The 15,543-nt window shown below is 37.3% G+C and overlaps 1 protein-coding gene and 1 long non-coding RNA gene across 2 annotated transcripts; one reads left to right on the top strand and one right to left on the bottom strand.

Moving 5' to 3' along the window:
* The first annotated feature begins 707 nt into the window (after window positions 1-707).
* Window positions 708-14,616, top strand: LOC136247309 (uncharacterized). The gene is made up of 3 exons (XM_066038934.1): window positions 708-1,022; window positions 11,841-12,107; window positions 14,326-14,616. The coding sequence occupies exons 1-3, from the start codon at window positions 807-809 to the stop codon at window positions 14,461-14,463; spliced, it is 621 nt and encodes a 206-aa protein (XP_065895006.1). The 5' UTR covers window positions 708-806; the 3' UTR covers window positions 14,464-14,616.
* On the bottom strand, window positions 2,667-4,018 carry LOC136247310 (uncharacterized). The gene is made up of 3 exons (XR_010697353.1): window positions 3,885-4,018; window positions 3,753-3,811; window positions 2,667-3,698 (listed from the first exon to the last, which is right to left on the bottom strand). It is a non-coding gene; the product is annotated as an uncharacterized lncRNA (long non-coding RNA).
* Window positions 14,617-15,543: the final 927 nt, after the last annotated feature.

The following is a 15,543-nucleotide window of genomic DNA, read 5'->3' as shown; positions in this document are numbered from 1 at the left end:
GGGGGAACATTAGATTATGAAATTTACATTACGGATATTATTATGAAGAGTGATCATGGGGTTATGTTAGGAAAATTTTCACATGTTAAAAGCTTAGAGGTGGTGTTTTAGATGTTGTATTATTGCAATGAATAATAACAGAATTAACTAAGTGCAGTTTTTAAAGAAATATAAAAATAATGCTTATATTATTGAGCATCAGTGCAACAGTGGGCCATCCCTCCCCTCCCCTCCCCCCCCCACACACACACGCGCGCGCGCGCGCACACACACACACTCATGAAAGAACATAAGTAGAACTTCCTGAACTACAATATTCCATCTCAGTATAGCAGCTGTACCAAGTCTTGGAAGTCTTTCACTTGTATAGAATAAGACAGTTATATATAAAGTATCCTGCTAGTTAATGTTAATTATTGACTTTCAATAAAGAATATACTGACACGTCACAGCATAGTCTAGTTGCCTGGAATCCGCTTTGTTAGCTACATAGCTATGCTCGTCCAGTGCAATGCTCTTTGCACTAATGAAGTCATAGGCCAATTATCATTAATTAGCTATATATAATGCCCTTTGCACCCACGAAGTCGTAGACCAGTACGTAAAGCATGCCTTGAAAGGTCATGTTTATTGAGCATTTCCTGCCGAGGCAATGACGTTGTAGGGATGACGTCATATAAACATATATAAAAATAAATAATGTGATGGTGAACCGAACTTTGATACTGTGATCATGGTTATTATTGCTAGACTATAAAAATGAAGCGATCACAGATAACTAGCAAGAATCTTTTCAATCGAACGTGATGGATAGAGTTGTTGTGACCCTTATGTTTTATTTGCTAACGATTGCGGGAATCGTTGAGTGCCAACGTTGCTCAGGTAGAGTGATCACCGCTGCAAAAGATGAGTGTACACTTGCTATTAATAACATGAGACGAGTTGGATCTAGCAGTATTGCTTGTAAGCCTGGAGAATGCAGAGAGCAGCTGAGAGCTGGATTTGCCAGTGGAGCTTGCACGGTACTGATGCGTGTAATGTTTGTATTTAGTCCAGGGGCGGTGGAGGCGAGGGTGGAGGAGACCAAAGAGTGGGGGGAGGAAACTTTGGCAGTAAAATTAATGCTATGTACATGTAGTTGAAAATACGATCGACGATGGTAGTAAGAGTTCAGAGAGGGGGAGAGTTTATTATAGAGAGGGGGGGAGAGTATGCAACACTGCATTAGCTACCTGGTCAAAACACTGCATTCAAAGATTGTGCGATGACTAGCTATCAGCATCAAATCGTTACTGATCATGAAAGGGTGTCAATTCTATTAAAGCAAAGCACACCTCCCTTTGGTATATCAACATCTATATAGCTATAAACACACAATTTTATATGAAATTATGGGATATGCTGCAATCTTTGAATGCAGCTGCAGTTTGATTTGACGGGTAATATACAGCGTTGGATTCTCTTCCTCCCTATTATATTACGAACTCTTGATGGAATTTATGTGGGTCTGAATTGGTGGGGACTATTCTACGGAACGGAACGGAACGGAACGGAACGGAATGATGGACTAAACCACGGAACGGAACGCTTTCTCAAATTGAAGCTTGCAACTTACCGTTGCTGAAACTTCCCTTATAAGTTAGCAGTGGCATCTCCAGTGGGTGATTAAACATAAGATAAAAAGAATTAACGGATCGATTGTGGGTTTTTGTTGGTTGTCATTAGTAACGAAGTATTATTGTGGGATGAGCTGTATCAGTGATGTTCATCCATACGGAAGGGAACTTTATGTGAGCTGTTTTTCTTATTTAGACTTTAGAAAACAGTCTGGGCCGGTCTTTCAAGTCATAAGTCAGTGTATAAATAAAGCAAGCAGGAAGATACTGGTAACAGGAAAGAGCCAGCTGAATTAAAACTTGAAGAATTTTGTGCAGTGTGTGAGGAGCAAATATTTTGGCAGACCGCAAGGAGGGTATATTCTGCAAACATCACTGAAGTGTATGCATGGAGTTATTTATATATTAACAACTGGTGCAGTGGACTAATGCCGTATTCAATGGTGAGCTGATTTTATCTGTTGCACAATTCAAGGATGTGTCTACTGCTAGCCTTGAATCAGGCTAAATGCCAAAACTCCAAGATCAGCCAAATCTCAATTATAAGCCGCATGTGAAACCATGCCCGTAGCCACCAGGCAAACGTGATTTGGACCAAGATGTGTGTGTAATTTCAATGTATCTAGTCAGACCTGAAATGGAACACACATTAATTACATACCACCTAAGAATCCTAGGATTTCTTAAGTGTAACATTTCACATGCTTCACTTCAAACAAAACAGGTTAAATTTGTTCGTCTATTTTCAAGTGATTCCCAGTCCAGCTGGTCCATGAAATTACAATGGGATCTCATGCATTTGTTACAGTGCGGGCTGTCTTGTGTTGGATCTACTCTAGAGTTGAAATTTCAAGGTAGACTCACTGCCAATGTACTGACACTAGTACTGTTGTAGCATGTTTAAGTGGAGGACAAATGAAATAGTAATGCTAGATTATTTATGTATACAAATTTTTCATAATGAAATTGATATCCCATTTTGATTTGTACTTCCACTTTGCAACATATTCAAGAACAAGAAGCTACCACACTTATCTCCAACCACTGTCATTAATTAACCAAGATCTCACTAGTCTGTAATTCACCTTACTGTAGTGATTTTATTGATTCATCTGTATGTTTTCTTCATTTTCCTTTGAAGTTGTACCAAGAGTTCATAATAAGGTGGAGAGTGTCTAACTTGAATGCATTCACCAAACACCCTGCTTAAAGTAACACCTCGGCCTTATTTCAGAACAAAGGCTTTACCTTCTTCAGCAACACTAATCAACAGTTTTCTATCCCCCAGTAAAGGTGTTGATTTGATGAAAGGTGAACTTTATGCAGGGTGTTTGTACAGGCCATACTGAGAGTTAGACACTCTCCCCCATACAAATCAGTATTACGAACTCTTGGTTGTACAGTATAGGTAAACAAAGATAAGTTTCTCTCCCATCTTATTCTAGGATTTCTATTGACAAGGAAAATTCAATTATTTGTATACAGGCTCAAAATTGAGAAAATATAAAGAAAGTGAATTAATATTATACAGTCAGTTTGCTTTTGGATATTTAATGCCTCCAACCACAACAAAAATTCGATGAATTCATGCATCTCATCACTGGTCGTCTGAACATTCTGAAAGTGATGCCTCACTCAATCAACCATATATTCTGTTTATTAGACTGAATAAAGTCATGATTACCTAAACAATCAATTAATGTTTTATAATTATCCTATTCCATTTTCCTGGAGGTTCCACTGATAAAATGCAATTTCAGCAATGATAGCAGCTAGCCAAGTTGCAAGTTGATGCAGAAAGCATTCCATTCTGTAAAATAGACCCCATCCAGAATTCAACTCAGTACTCAGGCTGAGATATCTGACAATAGTCCACTACTCTGTTAATGAATCATTGATGTTCACACAATATAGCCTCCTTGAGGTATCTGAATGTTTGCTCCTCACACACTGCACAAAATTCCTTTAGATTCTGCTTAGACTGAGTTGATCAGCTTGTCACCATACTTGTTTCCTTTGTAGTGTAGCTATACACATACTGATTTATGCCGATTAGAAAGGCTGGGCCTCAGACTGTACATTCTAAAGTCAAGTCTCACATACTAGTAAAAACAAGTCATGCATTAAGTTCCCTACTTGATATATCCGAAGATGAACACACTGAGTCAGCTATTCCCACAATTAGTACTTCGTTACTGATGACAACCAACAAGAACCCACAATCGATCCTTAAATTCGTTTTATCTTTCTTGGGGTACGTTTGATTACCTGCTGGAAGTGCCACTGATAACTTGTACAGCAATGGTAAGCTGCAAGCTTCAATCTGAGAAAGCATTCCGTTCCGCAGTTTAGTCCATCATTCCGTTCCGTTCCGTTCCGTTCCGTTCCGTAGAATAGTCCCCACCGTCTGAATTAAGGCTTGCTCCCAGGAACATATTTACATTTGTGACCGGATCTATGAAAACAGGACATAATTGCATATTTTTCGAATTCCTGTTATTAAATATTTGTAATCTACTTAGCCAAGTGTACCCACTGGCAAATTTCAGCTTCATATCCCAATAACTTTGGGAGTTACAGCCCTACAAAGTAGCGACAACAGAAAAATTGATATGTACAGCAAGTATGAGGAAAATAAATTACAGGCGCTTACAAAAAGGTTCAGTGTAACTTACCAACGGATTAAAGTATGGAGCAGCGGCGGAGGAAGTAGTTGATATGAGGGGGAGCTCCGCTGGGCTGACCCAGACTTATTTCTATAGTTTGGTAAGGTGAAACCAAAAAAAAAAAAAAAAAAAAAAAAAAAGGTCACAACAAACTGACAAGAGTTTTCCACCTTACCAGCTACCATTTTTAGCTGATAAACTACATAAAAATCCTTACATAGCTCGCTACACACTGACTACTTTATTAGAGTGACTGCTCTAATAGAGTATCTCGATCTTTATCACGGTCTTCAAGAAAGATAATTTCGGTGTGATATCATTGTGAGGGGGGCTAATCCCCCCCTCAGCAGACCGAAGGGGGCTTTAGCCCCCTAGCCCCCCCCCCCCCCCTTTCCGCCGCCTATGGTATGGAGCTAAACGTTTTCTCCATCGTGTTCGCCATGAACAGAGGAATCAATTACTGGGTAAGTTTTTTCTTTACTGGCCCTTCTTCACTGCGTCCAAAGGCGAAATTCGTGAAGAAACTGACATTGATCGCGTACGATCGCTTCGACATGACGTAAACAAACGCTCATAACTTACGAATCCTTGGGTCTACTGCAACGAAACAAAGATTTTTCAACTCCTCTTGAGTAGGCGAATAAGATCACATCCAGGGTTTATTGTTAGTCGTTTCGTTCACTAAGAAAGAGGGATTGAAAAATTTTACGGAATATTTTCAATAGCTAATACGCAAGTAGCTATTTTAGTAGAGCAGCATAGCAGAAAAAGTTGTGCACTTTGTGATAAAAAGCATGAAACTTTCCCCTTAGTTAGTACACCTGATGACATGAAATTTGAAAGGTGGAGCCATCGCAGATTTGACTCGGTGTGCTTTACAGCTCATTTATGTTTAAAAATAGTGACCTTTGTCTATATGTCACCCATGCAACACTCAAGTTGCTCAAAATGGGTGTAAAAGTGAAGATCTTTATCCACTTGTTTCAAGTTCATAGCTTATTTCATTCCAAAGTTATGGTCATTTATATGAGATACAAATCCACTAAAATTTCACCACCCATGTTGAATATTAGATTGCAATCACTATCTACATTCTTCGTAATTCAATACTTGTATTTATTTAGCTAACCATTTTGACATTGCAGGGAACATAATATATAACGAGAGAGTGAAAGAAATTCAGGGGTGGGACAAAAGGGGTATGTGCCCTCCTTTCTTGAGGTAGTTCAACAAAGATCATAGTTGTTTTATTGCCGGTTTGAACTTGAAGTCTAGCGTTGTTTATGGCTATACTTTGCTTATAGATCAGTGTTTGAATTAGGTATAAAACTCAGTAACATGTCGCAGCTGCATGCTACTTTTAGCCAAGGTTGTTGTACAATATGTTTTCAATGTTTAACGTCTTATACCTAACTAACATTGAACTGATGTACACATTTAAAGCGTACAAATTTGTGAACCGATGGGGAAGAATTATAATCCCAAGCTCCCTACATCTTATACCCCCTTGTTATTGCACTTTTAAGTTAAGATTCAGCATGTTTGTGATTTTTGTTATACATATATATCTAGGACCACGTCACCCACAACCAAGTACATACACCAACGTGACAGCCCCCTGGTGAGGCTATTAGGTGGTGAAGGCACGATCCCCAAATCAACTCAATATGTCACAGTAGTGACAGATATAACACAATAGTGGCATCGTAACTAAAGGCCACCAGTAACTAGTGCCAGTACATCATTGGTGTGGCAATGGCAGTGATGTGTACACAGTATATGTTTACAAAACATACAGGAGAGAACTATACATTATTGCAGTATTGTATGCAGCAATACATTATAGCAGATTAAATTCTTAGCCAATATAAAGCACAGTATATCAACATCAACTAGAGCTAAATAAGGTTCATTAGTGGTGTAGCAATGGCACAGTGATGGGTGACACAGTATAATTATGCATACACAACTTGCAGAGGATAGCTACAAAATACTGTAGCAGTATGCAAGCCAGATGAACCAGATAAAGGAAGACAGCCAAGCCAGCCAGAGCCTAGTAGCTAAAGCAGGTGAAGGTAAAGCATGCATTGAATTGCCTGACACCAACACAAAGGAAGTTAGCCATGCCAGCTGCACAAGACAAGATTGTTTACTTGTATTTTATATTGTAACTGTATTGTAAAGAGCGTGGCATATGTTTTAATGTTTTCTTGTATTGTTTAATTACATTTTTATGTGAATGAATCCATTGGCAGCTGGCATGGAGACTTGAGACATTATGCACTTGTCAATTTCATGCCCCACCCTCCCACTCTGGGGAGGGTGGGGGAATACAAGGGATTTGACAAATCGTGGTGTAAAATTCCCAACTACTGGGGTAAAATCAGATGTCAAATCCCCACTATGTCCCCACCCCCCTAGTAGGGGATTTTACAACACCTCAGGGATGACTAAGTGCATATTTTATGCGTGCAACTAGTAATAAACCTGGCATACACCTGTAGTTAGTAAATTATAGCGAGTGCGGTTTTATTGTTTAGAAATGCAACTCCCAAAAATTGGTCAGTGAATGACAGAATTGGACTACTGTCAATTTCCCGAGGGGTGGGGACAAGAAGCAATGTCAAATCCCCACCTGGGGTGTGGGGATGCCCAGGGGTGGGGGGTGGGGCATGAAATTGACAAGTGAATTACAAACATAAAAACTTACTTGTAATATTCTTATATTCTTGTTTACGTGTAAAGTGGCCTCTAGCTCTCCAGCTGTCACTTCACGGACATCGCTAATTTTCTCCTTCGACATCGTTAATCTTCTCCTTTGCGCAATCTGTAAATAAGCAAGGGTGTGGTACTGGGAATTATATAGAATTACACGTATGGTCTATTACATCAGCACGAACGGGTGCGATGATTATACTTTTGTGCCTTAATTCACAGGCGAATCTATCCCCAGTTAGTTCATGTCTCTAGACCTCGTAGTTTTCAAGAACATTAATTATTAATTACTTATTATTTATGACGTAATTTAAACCGCATTTCATATTATCTTTAGTACTTGGTTGTATAATCAGCATTTAATTCCAACATTTTGTTTATGCCTGTGTTGCCTAATACAGCTATTGCTGGCACAGTAGCATTCAGCTATCACTAGCACATGCTAATAAATAAATATAATTAATAGTATAATTAGATTACAACTCATAGCTACTAATAAAAACTAGAGATTTTAATTTTATACTGTCCTATAGAAAAACATTTAATAAATTGCATTAGGTTGTGGTGTAATTAGATGATAGCACTTTGAAATTATTTTATTTTATACTGGACCATAAAAACATTTTAGCAAAAGCAAGATGCATAAACAGTTTGCATGGTGTATTTGTTGGGAACTTTTATCATTCTTGGAAAGGATGGCTGTTCCTCTCCCTGGGACCACATTTTTTATGTGGATACTTATAGTGAAATAGGTTTAATGGGCAAAATTATGATGAATCACATGCAGTTTGTCAAATTTTCCAATTCCCTTTTGAGTTTCATTTACATTTAGTATCTTATCAAAATTATAATCATTGAAGTAGGAACAAAGTATAATCATAAACAATCCTACACTTTGGGTTCAAATAGCAATAAAAATATGACTTTTGTTGAACTACCTCAAGAAAGGAGGGCACATACCCCTTTTGCCCCACCCCTGGATTTCTTTTCAGTCTCTCATTATATAGCATGCTCCCTGCAATGCCTAAATAGTTGGCTAAATAAATACAAGTATTGAATTATGAAGAATGTAGATAATGAATGCAATCTAATTAAATGCTTGGGTGGTGAAATTTTAGTGGATTTGTAGCTCAGATAAATGACCAAAACTTCGGAATGAAATAAGCTATGAACTTGAAACAAGTATCAACTTGTTTCTTGGATAAAGATCTTCACTTTGACTCCCATTTTGAGCAACATGAGTGTTGCATGGGTGACATATAGATAAATGTAACTATTTTTAGACATAGAATGAGCTGTAAAGCACACCAAAGGTCAAATCTGTGATGGCTCCACCTCTCAAAGTTCATGTTATCAGGTGTACTAACTATGTGAAAAGTTTCATGCTTTTATCACAAAGTGCATAATTCACCCCCTTTTTGTGAGTATATATATTATGCTGCTCTACTATTTCAGCCAGTGTATTCAATGCTTTATATTTAGGCTTGTGCGATTATGTCCCTTTTTTTTCAGATTCAGTCACATTTTGAAGTATGCTCAGTTTAGACAATACCTAGCTATATCACTATGTTATTGCACGTATATACAACTGACAGTTGTTAAAAATAACATTAAAGTGATTGACTGTTCTACTAGAGTATCTAATCTTTTCTTGCAAGCATTGTGGAGTAAATGTGTGTGTGTGTACTGTGTGTGTACTTTGTGTGCGTGTTTGGGGGAAGGGCATGGCCCTGGTGCCCCCAGTTCCTGAATTTAAAGTGCTTTACATCTTGATGTGATTATAGCTATGTACTTCTTACATAATTGATAAAAGGGGCTTATAGTCTTGCCAAACTTTCAAGTATTGCTAAATATAACCCCTCGTGTTTTCAATCCAACATCTTAGATTACTCCAAGCAAGTGTTTATAATGTGTAAGGTATATCATTATAAACTCTTGCTCCAAGCAATAGTGGCATGTTAGGGGTACATACAATGTGACCAAAGGTACGATACTCACAAGTCAAGTTATGGGTTTCAAGCACATGCAATTGAAAAAGCTATAAAACAACCTTTTAAAGATCCAGTCACCATTTTAATAGGGTTGGGTGATATACCGGTATGACGGAAACAAGGCGATATTACAGCTGGCAATAATCGATACTGCCTTGTTTCTGAGAAACCGCCATACCGGTATTAACGGTTATTGCGATATCATAATGGGAATACAGCTGTACCTACACACTTACACGTGTTAACAATGCCATATTGTACTTGTCAATCAGTATTTCAGTCTCCTTGTACTAGCAAACAAGCTTAACCCATGCACTACTACATGAAGTGCCGCACTAATTATTAGAATACATGCGAGGCAAGGCATGTGTACCGAATAGAGCACTACTGTGATTGTGGGATAAAAGTTCTGGCTTCACATTAGTAAGTCTTGTAAATTATCTGCTAGCTATATACATAGAAACTAGCTATGTCTCCTTCAAAATTTATATGCACTCCATGCTCTATAAGTTAGGCTGGTTTTTCCAAACTCCTTGCAGTTGTGGTAGCTGGTAAACAAAGTTCACCCATGCAAATATACTGTGTAAACAGTTTTCATTTCAATACCGTGATATTTGCAATAATCGTGATAATAAGCTCCACAATATCCGTGGGAGGAATTTTTCAATATCGCCCAACCCTACATTTTAACCTAACTGGAATTAACTGGCTAGTCTTTCATGTCTATACTACTTGAATATATCTGCATTAGCAATACTAATCAAAATCATTTTTGTGCTATGAAAAATCAGTCATTTCATTTTGTATATATGGAAACCTCTGGAAATATAATTTTAGCTAAGTATTTGTGAGCTCGATGCATACGTTTAGAAAAATTATTTAATATTCGTTCCTTGTTTCATAATATTCATTTTATATAGCCCTACTATCAAATAAGACTACATAGTGATGGCTCTGCAAGTACGCAGTGGCGTAGCCAGACTTTTCGCCATGCCTGGGCAATGGGTGGGCAAGCCATTTCCTATGTAACACACGTACACATGCCCATCTTCATATGGACATCGATATAACATCTTTAAAATGCATTATGTATCATCCTACACTACTGTATGCAAGATGACTAATATCAACCTAATAGAAGCGAACGCCTAGCTAGCTATTGGCCTTCTAACATATTACATACATCTAGCTACATGTGTCTTAATACCAGACTACAAAGATTCTTGAATTAAAGCACGAGGAGCTCTATCACGTGATGACTATGCTCTGCCACTACAGTTGTTAGCCTAGAAAAGTGGAAACAAAAAGAAAAGAATTGCTGACTGAACAAGTACTCCATACCATTTGAACTGAGCAGTATCCACATGGATAGATGAGTGCTAATTTTGTCAAATATACCTCTAGACTGCTTTGCCTCCCGAGTTTTGACCACACCAATAGCTACCGTGATCACTTAATCCAAATGTAAACCGTCCAGCCCACTATAGTGAAACCAATTCTTCGTCCTTCACTCCTTGCCACAATGCTGCGCGGTTTTTTGTAATCACGTGATCTTGCTTCTATGTATTGCCTCCTCTATTTGTGCACAATCAAGTTACTTGTAGGGAAAATCCCTTGGATAACCCCATCTCTGTTTAGCCAAAAAGAAGGAAACCATTGGCGAAAATGGCACGGTGAGTGTTGTATAAGTTGTGCTATACTTATTCTTGTACAGTGACTAGTTAAGTAACTTTAGCAAAATCTTGAGCCATCCAGCCCACGTCTTTATAATTACTCTAGGAGCTGATGGTGGGGCAAAGAAGTCTGATGCCCGGGCAATGCCCTGGCTTGCCCGGGTTTGGCTACGCCACTGCATGATGTACGTATATACTTTTACATAATAACAACTTAGGAGTTTTAAACTAGAGTAGGGAGAATGTACGTATCATAGTGCCACAACAAAAGGTGCTGGATCAGCAGTACGTAATGTCCAACTACTGTAAAGCTATAAGTCTTCTGTGCCGTTGGCATTTTATAATTGAAATGCATGGAAGGGATATTTGCTTGTTTTACAGCAACTGGAAATTATAGTCAGTATTTTTATTGTCCCTACCCTATATTCGTAGTTTAAAATTCCTATACTTGTTTGTAAACTTTTTGTATTCATGATCTCTAACACCCATGCCGGCTATCACAATGACAAATAAATGGTTAGTATTGGTCATAGCAAAGATGCATCTAGAAAAGTAAGCAGGTGGTCAGCAAAACTATGCTGGTTAGCCAATAAGTAGTGGAACATACAAATCAGTGAAGTATAATATTCGCTTGCCTGTATATGTGTGTATTTCTTGGCAATGTAAAACAGCTCACAAACACATGTATTACAATACATTGGTTCAATATTATCATGGGGAATGTGTATCTCAGTAGATAGAAAACCTACCATTGGTAGAGAATCTTGACTGAAGGCATAGTAAAGAAGGATAAAAATAATGACAATAGTGCACATAATTAAAGATTTCTTCACATTTGAAATTGAAACATTTCTGTGGAATAATTAAGGCTGTAGCTGTAGCCAGTTTTCGGCTATCAAATAATAAATTCTGATGAAAACATTTCAAGATGATCTGAAGGCACTTTAGGACTTGATTTTATCCAACCAAATTGAATGCTGTCATGCTGTGAGGAAATATGGCAGACAGGTTTTTGAGTGTTATAATTTTATTCATTATGTCCCATACTCACACATTCATGATCCCTACTATACAGTACTATCATATTATGTGGTTTTATTTGCTTACTTAACCACCTACTTACTTTATTGGTTGTTATTGGTTAATGTAGCTAACATGATTGCATGTTTCTCTTTACAGTACAACTACTATACAGTAGAATTAGTGAATGAGATTTGTAGTGGGAAATATGACTGCAAAAGTGTAACAGTATCTACACCGATGTTTATCACAGGGGATGTCAGCTTTGATTCATTTTGCAGAGATGTCAGTGATGAACTAAGCAGAGAAGGTTGTCGAAGTTCCGTTAATAGTCTGCGTACATCAGGATCTCAAAATAATAAAGCATGTACAGGAAGATGTCCAGAATTATTAAATGCTACACTGGGTGAATGCGGCTATGATACAGTGAGTAATAAACAGAAAACTAAAGCATGAGTACAATAATATGCTATGTAATGTATTAGCTACACATTGTTAATAAAAGCAGTATATGTGACCGGATTTGTTTAATGGTATCTTTCTCACATCCAAAATTTGATCCATTTTTTGAACTTTGAAGTTTCTTAAATTTTTTATCATGAAATATAATTGCCTGAAATTTTCCATTAGTGTAGCTACAATATCTGGCTGCATGTTGATACTAAGAGGACATTAATCAGTATAAGGAATCAATTGTTGCATCATTTTATTTGCTGGTATGTAAAATGTGTGGAAAAGGTAATTTTTTGCAAATCCGATCACATAATATTATAATCTTTACTGTTTTTACTGTGTGTACATAGAATATCCCAATTTGTATCATGTAAAGTGTCAAGGGGTCCGCAACTCCCTTGAAATCTTGTACAGCCCCCTTTGAATTCCTGTTGAAATCTCCCTTTAGAAATCTGAAGTCTCTGAAAGTTGTTATAAAGTTCCGTGTATTTCTTGTATACTTCTGTATTTGCAGCGTCACATATGCTACCTCAAGCATCTTGACAAGTTTGCAGAGAACTCGACAAATAATTCCATGTATTTCCGTATATGTGATGCTATTATTCCGGATATCTAAGATTTTAAATGTTCTGAAATCTTGAAATCTTGCCATAATTGCTTGAAATCTAGAAAAATCGCAAAGATTTGAAATCTTGTACAGGTTTTTTCAGAGTTGCAGACCCCTTGAAAGTTGCATCTCCTCTAGATCTGATACTTAATGCTCTGAAAACTTTCACCTAGCATACTGACATATGGCAATAGCAGCAACAAAATAAATAGAGAATTATATAATGTGGAAACCAAGGGAGCATGTGTCAAGCATACAGAAAAAGACTGATAATTGAGTCAAGTGGATCAATTCACAACATTTACATGTACTTTTTAATAGCCTGAACCCACTTTTCAAAATACAAATGTGGACGCATCAAGTAAATTTCAGGGAAAAAACATATTTTAGAAATTCCGAGAACAAGTTCTTGAAGCTAATTTGTCCTTCATTACCTCAACATTATTGCATTGTTTTCACATATTCATATCTTTGGAATGGTTGGTCCTATCAACAAAAACTAATGGCATCTTGCTGTAAATGATGTAGCAAATCTGTTGAACTTTATTCAAGTCTGTGCGGTATAGCATATGATAGTTGTTGCAATTTGTAATTTGATAAAGAATATCAATAAAAGTATGTACGCAGTCAAAATTTTACATGATGCCATCAATTATTACATTACAATTGCATCAAAACTTAATACTATGTAGCTAATGCCACTATGCCACTATGTAGCTATGTAGCTAGATAACTTCTACATTAAAGCTATATAGTATTGGACATGAGGAAACAAATATGTGACTGTCTCTGGGAAAACCGGTCTTATCGCCCATTTGAAAGTATCGAGAAACGTCGGTTTTAAATATTCTGTGTGTTGTAGCTGGCCAATGGTGGTAGCTACGCATACCAAATTTTCACACGTTTCACAACAATTTCTTACCTTCCTGGTCATCCACTGAAGAAGTAGTCAACAGCTAAGTTTCCCGCCATTTTAGATAGTTTTTAAACCGAGGTTGTCTGTATCAGGCGAGCTCCAGAAGGGTGGGAGGCGGGGGCCCTGGAAGGCGGGCAAGATGGTGTTCAAAAATTGAAAAGAGACGTGCTGGGATGAATTAGGCCAAGTTATAGGCCATTCAGGGCTCAGAACTGGCTAAAATGAAAGGAAATTTACAGCACAGGTCATTGTCCAACACCACAGAGCTGTACAGCCACACACAGCCATCTCCTGGTTGGCCAGGGCTCCATCAAGACCCCAGACCACTCGTACGGCTCGCCACTGTGCTCTAGAAAAGCAGCCAGCAAAAGCAGACCACTTTACTCTGGTCGACTGTGGCAGTGAAACTTGATAGTGCATTCATTAAGCTTTGTGTTTGTGTGAAAAAATCAAACTTCCTGTCTTGGGCGATAAGAACGGTTTTCGCAGATCCAGTCACATATGTACATTGGGTAGCAGTCATATCTATGAAGTTTTGAATACAGAATCATGATTAAAACCTTCCAAAAGTAAAGAATTATTAATAGCGATTATGAATGATCTTCTACAAGATTAATTCCTTTGATCAGTAGTTCATTACTGATCTTGTACAATTCTTTTTTTCTTAGGTCAATACTTACACAGCTGAAGAAATTGTTGACTATTGCAGTGGAAGATTTGATGATCCTTGCAGTGGTAGCAGCAACATTAAAGGATTACCAAGTTTGATATTTCTTCTTGCACTCTTAATTATCATTTTCTACTAACTGCAAACTAAGCTATATCTGTTGGTGCACTTCATGTTAACTTAGTAGTTACATGCAAACATAATAATTATGTACACATTGTACACACTGCATCATAATTGCTTTATACAGCCTGTATACACATAATGTTATAACTATCATAATTTTTTTAAACAGTGTTTGAGTGTACACACATAATAATAATTTCAGCAGTACATGTCATATAGTAAATGCATGGGCACAGCTACTAAAATCAGTCAAATAGAGCTTAGCAGGTAAACATTGTGTTAGGAATTGTTTCTTGTTAGCTATGTTCAGGTTGTAATACAAAGTTACTGTAGCAATGTACATCTGTTACTAGAGACCCATGTAAATGAAGGCATCAATACTCTGTTGAAAGTACAGACAAAGGGATGACTTGATTTCAATACATATACATAGTCTAACTGACAGTATAATTGTGACCGGATTTGCGAAAAGGTACCTTTTTCACACATAAAATTTGACCCATTTTTTCAACTTCTAAATGTTGTAACTTTTGTATCATTGCAAGTATATGTCTGAACTTTTCCATACATATGCCTACAGTAGTTGGTTACATTTTGATACAAACAGAAAGTCAATCAGTGCAAGGTGTCAACAGTTATGACATTTTGTTTGCTGGTATGTCAAATGTGTGGAAAAGGTACCTTTTTGCAAATCCGGTCAAATATATTGTGTAGCATCTGTATCCAACAAGCATGTGTTGCATTATTACATTTGCACTTAGCTATAAACAAAATTATTTACATATTGAAGCAATCTATCATGTACTACTGTCATGTACTACTGCTACAAGTAGACCCACACATAAGTTGGACATAGATTTAATCCTAGATTATGCAAATAACACTGCAAAATACAGTTTCATAGCTGTAACATTGAAATGTTTAAGTCCAACCCTTCCAGTTCATATTATCCTTTATTGTAATTTATGATGGCATTAATTTTGTGACCAGATTTGTGAAAAGAGGTCGTCCACACAGATCCAATAATATTTCCTGACTTTGACGATTCATGACTTCAGCCAGAAAATACTATTGAGTTGTAATAATTATGCTC

The sequence above is a fragment of the Dysidea avara genome, chromosome 2 (genome assembly GCF_963678975.1).
Source record: "Dysidea avara chromosome 2, odDysAvar1.4, whole genome shotgun sequence".
NCBI classification, from domain to species: domain Eukaryota; kingdom Metazoa; phylum Porifera; class Demospongiae; order Dictyoceratida; family Dysideidae; genus Dysidea; species Dysidea avara.
The sequence above is the reverse complement of the archived record's forward strand: the minus strand, read 5'-3'. Positions and strand labels throughout refer to the sequence as shown.

Coding starts and splice junctions, on each gene's coding strand:
- LOC136247309 (XM_066038934.1), top strand. CDS start 807: ATGGATAGAGTTGTTGTGACCCTTATGTTTTATTTGCTAACGATTGCG. Junction 1,023..11,840: donor TTGCCAGTGGAGCTTGCACG/GTACTGATGCGT, acceptor TTCTCTTTACAG/TACAACTACTATACAGTAGA. Junction 12,108..14,325: donor GTGAATGCGGCTATGATACA/GTGAGTAATAAA, acceptor TTTTTTTCTTAG/GTCAATACTTACACAGCTGA.